Here is a 12,243-nt window from a genome sequence, read left to right as displayed (position 1 = left end):
ACGAACCCAGTAGCAGATAGACGACGCTAGGCCCGGGAGTACAGACCAGAAAAATATATGTCCAAAATAAGTCCGGAAATGGGTAAACTGACTAATTTTAAGTAACTTTTGTTCTATAGAGCTTTTTCGCCAAGTCAACACTTTTAGAGTTATTTGTGAGTGAATATGTTCATTTTTCAACAAAATAACCACATTTTTAGACGGTTTTTCGCAAGTAACTCAAAAAGTAAATATTTTGTCGAAAAAAAAACGTTCTTAGCAAAAATATAGCCTATAAAAAAGTAAAAAAAATAGTGTACGCGTTAGGTCTCTGGATCTCGTAGAACCAGAGTTACAGCCAATGAAAAATAGATTCATATTCACCAAATTTCAAATAGAATATTTCGACGTAAAATATCCAAAAAATTAAGCACTTTTTGGGAAAAACCCATTATAACTTTTTTAAAGTGTTTAAAAAAAGCTTTATTTCTGTTTTTACAAAAAGTTTTTAGCTTTAAATTTAAGCAAGTTACGCTCAAAATAATGTTGGTCCCTTTTGTTTTTGCAAAAAAATCGGGAAGACCACCCCCTAATTAGCAACTTAAATGAAATTAATCGTTACCGCTCCACAAATTATTTTACTTATGTTGTGTTTATATTTATGATCTGTAAGTTTCATCGATTTAAAGTGCTTATTTTTGAAAAAATTTGGTTTCAAAGTAAAATTTTTAAAAATTAAAATTTTGAAAAATATGCTTTTTTTCAAAATAACTTAAAAATTGTTAGAGATACCAAAAATTTCGAAAAACAAAAAAAGTCAGATTTGCTTTTCTGAATATTATGTATTTTTTTGTTTTTCTGTTAGACAAAAATTGATTGAGATTTGGTGTTTCTAAATTTGCATACATTCGTGATCAGTGACTCGTTTAACCCCTTTTAACTACAGCCCTTCAATAATAAGGACTTTGAACCGATGAAACTTACACGTCATATAAACAATATATACACGAGTCAAGAAACTTGTGAAGTCGTAACGATTAAGTTCATTTAAGATACTAATTAGGGGGTGATTGTCTCGATTTTTTTACCAAAACCAAAAGGGATTAACTTTATTTTGAGCGTAACTTGTTTAATTTTGATGCTAGAATTTTTTTTTATAAAACAAAAATGAAGCTTTTTTTAAACACTTTAAAAAATATGTAATAAGTTTTCCCCGAACTATGCTTCATTATTGGTTATTTCACGTTAAAATATTCCATTTGGAATTTGACGAATATGAACCTATTTTTCATTAGCTAAAACTCTGCTTCTACTAGGTGTAGAGACGTGATATATACACAATTTTTTTTTATTTTTACAGGCTACATTTTGGCTAAGAATGTTTTTTCCACAAAATACTTACTATTTGAGTTATTTGCGAAAAACCGTCTAAAAGCGTGGTTATTTTGTTGAAAAAGTGAACATATTCACTGCCAAATAACTCGAAAAGTATCGACTTAGTGAAAAAACTCAATAGAACAAAAGTTACTTAAAATTAGTCAGTTTTTCGATTTCGTGACTTTCTTTGGACGAATATTTTTTCACCCCCAAGATGGGGTGAAAACCACCCCCAGGGCAAAAGCACATATCGGCACAATATCACTTTTTTTCTTTGACTTGTTAGCTATGTGTATGCCAAATTTCATGTCAATCCAAGCGGTTCTTTAAAATTTAGAGGTTTTGCAATATTTTACAGTTAAAGAACGGACTATAATAATATAGATAGAAATAGCTATTTGTATAACAAGGGAGGAAAGTGCTACTTTTCCTCCCGAGAATGAAGTTTACTGCCCGACGCGTAGCGGAGGGCAGTAATCATTCAAGGGAGGAAAAGGAACTTTACTCCCATGTTATACATATGGTTTTTCCACCTTCCTCAAATTAATTACAAGTCATTTTTTATTTTTACTTAATTTATTTATGTTACTAACCAACAAAATTTATTAAAACTAAAACTAACAAGTATGTACAATATAACTGTCAACTGTCAAATATAAGTCAAATTATTAATGTAAACATTGTTAAATCAAAATAACAATTTACTGTTTTTTACCATTCTGCAAAATACGGAGTGTTTTATAAATAAACGTTAAAATGTATAGATACTGACGTAATAGAAAATAGATAATGTACAGGGCGTCAATAAGTTATATTTCATGAATGAAATACCATGACGTCAGTTTTACTTTTCCTCCCTAGGGAGGAAAAATATTTTCCTCCCTAGGGAGGAAAAGTACAACTTTGCTCCCTACAATCAGGTCCGGAAAAGTATACTTTCGGTAGAGGTAGGTGGAAAAATATTTTTTTTTATTGTATTCCTATGAGAATTCGAGAATCTGGTCAAGATTGGAATCCTAGACAATAAATAAAATTAAACAACTTTATACCGAAAATCGTTCATTGAAAAATCCTCTACAAAATCGCTACCTATGATGTTATTTTATTGTGAAATGAACGGAATTATAATAATTATAACCTCCAAAACGGAAACTTCTTACAAAATTTTCTCATATTTTTGTTTATAACTTTTTTGTTGGTTACTTGACGATAAAAAGTAATAGATATAAAATTGTAGAAAATTTAATTTGCTACATTTTATGTGTAATTAAATTTTCTGTAGGATTGCTAGTTTAGGAGATACAGCGCGAAAGTCCTTTGTCACCCCTTTTTTCAATATGGCGGCCGGGGGACAAGGGTGGCGACCCCAAAAACTTGAACTTAAGCTTCTACTGAACGCCCCTACACATTAAAAAAAATAAAATTGACTTCTCTAAGAAATGCAACCCTAAATGTAACATTTTAATGGACTAGCAGCACAGCTTTTGTTATAATTAGCCAATTTGACTGTCCCTGGTTTTTTCTATTATAATAACATCTCAAAAACTTACATAAAACGGTTAAAATGTTAGATTTTATGATTTTCTTTGCTTCGTTAACCGAGAACGTGGTTACTTAACCCGCAAGAACATTCGAAATTTTCCTTAAGTGTTCTACTTCTCCAAGTATTTATATTTTCCTTTTTGTGACTTGCAGTTTCGATTAACACGTTGATGTACAAATTGTATTACTTAGTAATTTTCTAACTTTGTGAAAGCATAGAACACAACTTTAATAAAGAGTACTCAAATCAGAAGAAACAGAAAATCGGATACTTTAATATTATGAAGCATGTATGTGAGTGTGTACTTGTGGTGTGTTTTATGTGATTTGGTCTGTGTATTTGATAAACGGGCTATTAGTTTAAATTCACAGAGCATTTTCAAACTAATTGTCGACTTTTCGACAGCCAGCCTGCAAAAAGCGGGTCTTGTGTTGTAGCACAAAAAAATTTAATAGTTGTATACATATTATATGTACCTACTCAAAAAAATATCATGAATCGTAGGCATAACAAATCAAACATCTACCGTCTGTGCGCTACAACTTTTGTCACTGCAACGGTTTGCTCAAATCTAAGAGATTAAAAGGACTAAGTTCTTTAAATAGTATTGATGTTAAAAATATAATGACTTTTAGGCGCCATAAACTTAATAGAATTTACTACGATATGCCTATATTTAAATATAAGAAAAGAAGTTACTTTACTTTAGGTTTATTATAAGTAGATAGGTAGGTATTTACGATTACTATCTTAAGGTTTAGAAATTTATGTGCAATAAAAAGGAAGAACTCATAAAAATATCCACGAGGAAAAAGTTTTCCTGTAGTTGGCTGCATACCATATATTAAAAAACGAATAAAATCCTTTATAAAAGGTATATTTGTTAAAATCCTTAGAAGGGCTACGTCATCACAGAACTAGTTTTCGATCGGATGACCGATCATCATCAGTGCTTACGTGATTCTAACATGCTAACCACCAAAATACAAAAATATGTGGGTAAAAACCCTTTAAAATTGACCGTCATGGAAACAAAGATTATATTTGTGAACTTAAACATGGATGTATTATATATCCAATGTATTATCCAGGTACCATTTGAGCTCAAAATTGACTTGTTCGCATGTTAACTTTATGGTGGCAAGCCACTTATCAAGGCATTATTATTATATTATTAAGTATTATATTATTAAAGTATTACATTAATGCATTGTTTTTGTTTTAGATTGATCCCAAAGTAGCATTTCCAAGAAGAGCACACCCAAAGGTAAGTTAGTTTTACCCTAAATACACACACATCGATTTTTAACGGGCTATGTTTATCGCCCGTCCAAATTCCGATAGTGAACCACATGCGAGAACGGGACGCGAATTTACAAAACCTATACTATTTCAGTCATGGGGGCGACTGAATTCGAGTAGGTTTTGTATGCAGAATATTAGTTACATATCCTATGCTATTTCGGACTAGAAATTAACTGTATCGGTGTAGGATTTTTAAGCGAAATTTTTTATTATTATTGAGCAAATGTCTATACGCTGTGAGCTCGTACGTAGAGGGGATATTTACAAATTCGCGAACGCCAGTGGTGACAAGTCTGTAAACGTTTACCGGAAATTTGACATAAATGTCAAAGTGATTAATTTAAAATTAAAATTAAAAACATTAATTATAAAAAATATTAGTTGGTCAAAGCTGTGGTATATATTTTTACCTTAAATATACTTACGTTTTAAATACTGAATTTAAGTTTATTTAATGTTCCGTAAGATGTAATTATAAATTAATCTTAGCGTCATCTACACGATAATTGTGAAAGTATCCGAAGTAAGAAATTCATATTTTATCAATAGAACGTCAAAATGATTAGCAAAATCTTTAAAAAATCGATTACAATTTAATTACTTTTTTGCGTTGTAAATATTAAGCGATAACAATTAAATAATAAATTTAAAAATTACCGGTGAAAGTTGAATTAGTAACCGCTAGGAGCGACACCAGCGAAGCTCAGAGCGTATACTGTTTCAGTCATCTAAATAAAACTAATCAAATATTTACTAAGTGGATTTATTATTATATCATAAAATTTAGATATGTTTTAAAAATTAAAATGAATAATATATATTTGGATAATATTAAAAATTAAAAACAAATGAATAATTACTAATATAGGAATATATACAGTGTGTCCCTGTAAGTTGGAACCATATGGAAAACTTTTTTATTATTGATTTTACGAAAAAAAAAAGATATTCTTCATAAAAAGTTCTGCATGGTCTAAAACCGAAGATGCAATCATCTGATATCGAGTTTTATCAATAGTATACGAGGGATATCAAAAAATATGAATTTATCTCAAGAGTTAAGTACCTTTATATATTTCAAAAGATTGAAAATTGTTATTACAAAAATTTGTTTGGACTTAAAAATCATTTTGTAATATGCAACTACATTCGTCTAATTGAAAAAAAAAAGATAGAATGCAAGCCGAATTTATAAGAATTTCAGGTATATTAAAAAAAGATCAATGTCCCTCAAATACCACAGTGCTGAAAAAATGTGTGACAAAATTGGAAAAAATGAAAACTCCGTCACAAACAGTATCTATGTTTTCTCACACAACTCGATTTGCCAGGAACCGAAAAATTCGAGTAGAACCTACCGCTATAGCTCGAAGAAAGGATAGGGGACTAAAAGGTCAGAATCACATACAGTCTGGAACACCACCACTCTGGAAAAAAAGAAAAAGAAGAAACCTCACAACATTAGTTTAAGCATAGAAAAAACGAGTCTAGTGCAAAAAAAAGCACTGGGTTAACTCCGTTTAATAATTTAGTAATTATCCAATACATATTAGTAAATACCCATGTTAGATATTTTTTAATTCTTATACAATATGTCCCGCTAAGTTTAAACCTTATGGAAAACTTTTTTATTATTACTTTTACGAAAAAAAGTTGTTCTTTATAAAAAGTTTTGCATGGTCGAAAATCCGAGATACAAAACAATTACAAAAAATTTATACTATAATTTTTTCATGAGCTTATAGCCTTTCGAGTTTTTGCTGTATTTTCGTCAAATTTTAAAATCTTTAAAGATGGTAAATTCTCGAATAATAATGTTAATCCCTCATTTTTTGACGAACTGGAACGTCCCAGCAATTGATTTTCCTTTGAGGAATCGTAGAAAATCTATAAAACCTCAGATTTTCTACACAATTTTAATAGAAGTATAACTAGTCCATTCTTTCACGGTTTTTGCTTTAAATTTTAAAGAACCGCTTGGATTGACATGAAATTTGGCATGTGTATAGCTTACATGTCAAAGAAAAAAAGTGATATTGTGCCGATGTGTACTTTTGCTCTGGGGGTGACTTTGATTTTCTGGAAAAATATATGTCCAAAATAAGTCCGGAAATGGGTAAACTAACTAATTTTCAGTAACTTTTGTTCTATAGAGCTTTTTCGCCAAGTCAACACTTTTCGAGTTATTTGTGAGTGAATATGTTCATTTTTCAACAAAATAACAACATTTTTAGACGGTTTTTCGCAAATAACTTAAAAAGTAAGTATTTTGTCGAAAAAAATGTTCTTAGCAAGAATATAGCCTATAAAAAAGTTAAAAAATGGTGTACGCGTTAGTTCTCTTGATCTCGTAGAACTAGAGTTATAGCCAATGAAAAATAGATTCATATTCACCAAATTTCAAATAGAATATTTCGACGTGAAATATCGAAAGAATTAAGCACTTTTTGGAGAAAACCCATTTTAACTTTTTTAAAGTGTTTAAAAAGGCTTTATTTCTGTTTTCACAAAAAGTTTTTAGCATTCAATTTAAGCAAGTTACGCTCAAAATAAAGTTGGTCTCTTCTGTTTTTACAAAAAAAAAATCGGGAGGACCAACCCCTAATTAGCAACTTAAATGAAATTAATCGTTACCGCTTCACAAATTATTTTACTTATGTTGTGTTTATATGATCTGTAAGTTTCATCGATTTTAAGTACTTATTTTTGAAAAAATTTGGTTTCAAAGTAAAATTTTTAAAAATTTTAATTTTGAAAAATATGCTTTTCTTCAAAATAACTTAAAAATTGTTAGAGATACCAAAAATCTCGAAAACCAAAAAAAGTCAGATTTGCTTTTCTGAATATCACGTATTTTTTTGTTTTTCTGTTAGACAAAAATTCATTAAGATTTGGTGTTTCTAAATTTGCATACATTCGTGATCAGTGACTCGTTCAACCCCTTTTAACTACAGCCCTTTCAATAGTAAGGACTTTGAACCGATGAAATTTACAGATCATATAAACAATATATACACGAGTCAAGAAACTTGTGAAGTCGTAACGATTAAGTTCATTTAAGATACTAATTAGGGGGTGATTTTCTCGATTTTTTTACCAAAACCAAAAGGGGCTAACTTTATTTTGAGCGTAACTTGTTTAATTTTGATGCTAGAATTTTTTTTTATAAAACAAAAATGAAGCTTTTTTTAAACACTTTAAATAAGTTGTAATCAGTTTTCCCCGAAATGTGCTTCATTTTTGGTTATTTCACGTTAAAGTATTCCATTTGGAATTTGACGAATATGAACCTATTTTTCATAATCTATAACTCTGCTTTTACTAGGTGTAGAGACGTGATGTATACACCATTTTTTTAAATTTTTTACAGGCTATATTTTTGGTAAGAATATTTTTTCGACAAAATACTTACTATTTGAGTTATTTGCGAAAAACCGTCTAATAGCGTGATTATTTTGTTGAAAAAATGAACATATTCACTGCCAAATAACTCAAAAAGTATTGACTAAGTGAAAAAACTCTATAGAACAAAAGTTACTTAAAATTAGCCAGTTTATCCATTTCCTGACTTTCTTTGGACGAATATTTTTTCACCCCCAAGATGGGGTGAAAACCACCCCCAGGGCAAAAGCACATATCGGCACAATATCAATTTTTTTCTTTGGCTTGTTAGCTATGTGTATGCCAAATTTCATGTCAATCCAAGCGGTTCTTTAAAATTTAAAGGTTTTGCAATATTTTACCGTTAAAGAACGGACTAAACTTCTAACGTGCGTACAAAGTACACACACATCCGTTTTTTCGATATTAATAAGTTAAAAAATATATATAAAAACTATGTAAGACAGTATAACTCTAAACTCACTTTTATCTCTGTCCTCACAACTTTTAAAACACAACCTAACAACCATAACCATAATAATAAATATGACAGTAACACATTCTTTAACCACAGCCGCCATATTGGATATTTTTTGACATGTCATTTGAATTCCCAATCAGAGCAAACGTATAACGTATCTGCGCGTGGCACCAACAATTTTTGATGAATTCGCGCCCATTTACGTTCACTTCCAATCGCGCATAAATAAGTATAGCTTCAAAAAGCTAGAAGTCCATCCTTGACTTCCGACTAGAACTCGCAAAGGCATTGACATATAGAGAAAATTTGGAACCCTCATCACCACCTATACCTAAAAATACCATATACTTCTGCAAAGCTACGTAGATTATAGAAGGAGAAGACGGTGTACAGGATGGTACAAAATTTTAAGAAGAAGACTGTCTAGTAGAGACGCCTATAGAAAAGTTAAAAAAGTTAAAACATATTGTGAAGAATATGTCTAGCTTGCTTAAATGAAGGACATTTAAAAATATGTTTACTGGTAGAAGTATTAAAATATTCTATATCTATTTTAAGTGTAGTAGTTATTTTAATTTTTCTGTAGGTACCTATTTAAAATATTTGGTCAATTTTTAAAAAATAAATGTTGAAACAAACCATTTTATTTTATTTTGGCTTAAGCTTAGGGCAGGAAAGTTTGATACCACTCTTGCTTTTTAATACGTATATGTCGAATATTAGAATAAATAAAAACACAGGCACCCTTTAAATGTCATGACCTTTACGACACATATATGGGTCAAAGCACACTTTGGTGAAGGTTAATTATGCCATATAAACAGGGTGTGTGAAAGCGGGAAGGTTACATATTTCGCAAAATGGATATCGGATACAAAAGCTGAAAAACACTTGTTCAATATTTTTCAAAAATAAAAACCTTGCCGTTTTTTCGTCAAGCATCGATTTGTACAAAAATTTGGGATTAGGCTCATTTTACCCACTAGTTCATGTTCTATTTGGAGCCGTTATGCTTTTGTTTTTTTAAGGGTGAAAACTAGCCCTAATTGTAAAAAATTATAAAATAAAATTTTAAACTTTAATATGGCCAAAATTTGGTTTTATTAGATAAATGATGATTGTTTTATACTTTATGATATAATATCATAATATTTTAACCCTTAAAACCATTCTTGTTGGAGATATATAAAAAATTTATTTATCCTAAAAGAAAGATTTCGGCTTTCATCGATTTGCATAAAAATTTGGGATTATGATCCTCTCACCCTGCACTTCATATTCTATATCATGCTCAAGGGCGTTGATTATTTTTAACGGTGTTAACTACCCCTTATTCTCAAAAATTATATAAAAACATTGTTAAACTTTAATATGGGTAAAATTTGGATTTGATTGGTTAAATAATGATTGTTTTATGCTTTAGGATATATCATAATATTTCAACCCTTATAAATCACCCTTAATAGCATTGCAATTTTTATAAGTAATTTAATAGATGTGTACAGAAAATATAGTAATGTAATAGACACATGAGCAGATGTTTTTATCTTTTCTGTCTTTCGAATTGAATGGAGAATGTGTAACATATTATAACGTATTACTGCCGAAAAACCGGTTCTGTGGTATTATATACATTGAAAATATTTTATAAACATAACTCTTTCATTTTTGGCGATAAAAAGTTTTTTCAAAAATGATTTTGCAGGATTTTGGAAGAGCTATAAGATTATTTAAATTAAATTCCGCAAGGTCCCTTAGTTTTTAAGTGGGGTGAGTTTAAAGGGCTCTAATAAGGAGGTGTTTGCTCGTAGATATAGGTTTTAAACAGCTATATCTCACTAAATCTTCACTGTAAAGAAAATGTAAGCACAGGGAAATTTTAGTTAAATTAAAAAAGCTATAATTTGGTACTCATCTCATTTTGTTCGTATCTCCAGTATTTAGGAGATATTTTGAAGGAAAAAGTGAAAAATACGAAATTGCAAAGAATCAATATATCCTTAAACTCCAATTTTTCTAAAACTAGGCCTGTTAAATAGGTCATACTTCTTGGATGTGTTGATAATACATATATAAAAATAATTGCAGAAGAGTGAAGATCAATTTCAGTTTGGAAGGTAGTTAGGGGGTTGTTTTCACTAATTTTTTCGTAGAAAAAAGTAGATACCGAGCTTATTTTGATCATTTTTTCGCTCAATATTTATGCTAGAAACTTTTTTTTGAAAGGTCTAATTGTATACTTACTTGACAAAAGATTCTGTAAGTTTTCCTCGAAAAAAATGCAAAGTTTTACCGTTATTTTTCTTTGAATATTTCAAATTATGCATTTGACGAATAAAGCTAACCTTTAACACGTCGTATCTCGGTTTGTAGGTTTTAGAAAAATTATATAAAAAAAAGCATTTTGTTTATTTTACTAAAAGATACAATTTTGATATCCACAGTTTGCTTGATTAAATGCATATGTTTCGAACAATTCTCAAAAAACCTTCTAAAAATGTCGATTTTTTCGTCGAAAAACTGTTACTTTGAACAGCGAAAAACTCGAAAAATATTAGTTCTAGGAAGAAAATGTGACGAACATTTTTTACTAGAATTACTTTTCCATCAATTTCCATGGTTAAAATGTAACGAAAAATTCCCACCCCCGAGATAGGGTGGCAACCACCCCCAAGGTTTTAGCGCAGAGCGGCATGATATAGAAAATGATCCTTGAGCTATTCCCTATCTTCTGTGAAAATGTCAAGTAAATCCATGCTGGACGAAAAAATTGCGAGCCAAAATGCTTCATTTCCTGACCTAAAATATCTTTGAAAGCAGCTAAGGTGTTATTACATTAAATTCAAAACTGGAAAATAATGATTAGTAAAAAAAACTATACTAAATTTATAATCAAGATGCAGTAAAAATAAACAAACCAAGACAGTTAAATGCTACTAGGAGCACTCCCAAATCATAATGTATATACATTGTAAATTCCAAATCATAATTTCCAAAGTTTATACATTGTAAATTATGATTTGGTAGTGTAGACCAGGGCGGATCTGTAAAAATATTAGTACATTTGGACGTTGGGAGGTGACTCCAATTTTTTTGCAGAAATTGCTTGAAAATAACTCAAATAATAATATTTGAGTTATCCTCCCTTTCAAAAAGGTCCGGAACATTATTTAAATAATCAAAATGTCAAAAAATTAAGGAAAAATTCGATTTTTTTCTTCGTTTTTTGATTATAACTTTAAAATTATTCATTTTAAAAAAAATTTGTACTGACATAAAAATTGCGTAATTAAATTTCCTAGAACATCGAATTGGTTGAAATTTTAAAAAATGGTCACCCTTGTTGAAAAATAGCAATAATTGCGAAAAAACCATACAATAACAAATATTCGCATTTTACGTTTTTCAACCATTTATTATACACCTAGGACCTTAATATTTCACGCAGAAAAACTTTATGATACAGTAAAACAATATTGTAAATTTCATTAAGATCGGTTTAACAGATTTTGCAAAATAAATTTTTCAATCCAGCTTTCGCAAAAAAATTAATTTTTTCAAAATGTTACAGGACTAAAAATAAAGCAGATAGTAAGTTGAAATTTTTTTTGTTTATAGAAGTGTACTGTACCTTTCATTTCGAATTTGAAAAATTAAAATCGATTAACTACCATGGCGTCAGCAATTTTTTTAAATAAACATTAATTATTGGTGCTACGCGCAGGACAGCGGATAGTTTGCTCTGATTGCGCATTCCAATGACCTTTGATAATGATTGATACATTTTAATTTTTATTACATCTCGATATAAATAAATAAATTTGTTTATTGCAAAATAAAAACACATACTCTATCCTTTGAAATAACACTTTTTTTAGCAAAAACTTTTTAAACATATGCAATTGTTTAAACAATATTTCACAAACAATAATAAAATTAGTTTGATTTTTGTGGAATTAAAATATTAAAATACAACAAAATATAGAGTAAGAAAATAATATATTAGATAAAGATTGGAATAAATTTTGGTGGAAATCAACTTGTGTGAATCGAACACGGCTGTCCTGCGCGTAGCACGAAAAATTAGTGATTATTTAAAAAAATTTCTGACGCCGTGGTAATTAATCAATTTTAATTTTGCAAATTGCAAATGAAAGGTACAGTACACTTCTATAAG

At 29.6% G+C, this 12,243-nt stretch overlaps 1 protein-coding gene across 5 annotated transcripts in view; it reads left to right on the top strand.

The window, feature by feature from the left end:
- LOC126882898 (RNA-binding protein Musashi homolog Rbp6) overlaps positions 1–12,243 on the top strand; it is a 1,676,353-nt gene that overhangs the window by 408,180 nt on the left and 1,255,930 nt on the right. For all 5 annotated transcript variants that reach the window (XM_050647970.1, XM_050647972.1, XM_050647971.1 and 2 more), the window contains one exon: positions 4,125–4,166. In XM_050647970.1, the coding sequence (XP_050503927.1) occupies positions 4,125–4,166 (42 nt within the window). The remainder of the gene's footprint in view (positions 1–4,124; positions 4,167–12,243) is intronic.

This window comes from Diabrotica virgifera, chromosome 4 (assembly GCF_917563875.1).
Source record: "Diabrotica virgifera virgifera chromosome 4, PGI_DIABVI_V3a".
In the NCBI taxonomy this organism is placed as follows: Eukaryota; Metazoa; Arthropoda; class Insecta; order Coleoptera; family Chrysomelidae; genus Diabrotica; species Diabrotica virgifera.
This window is presented reverse-complemented; position numbering and strand designations above follow the sequence as displayed.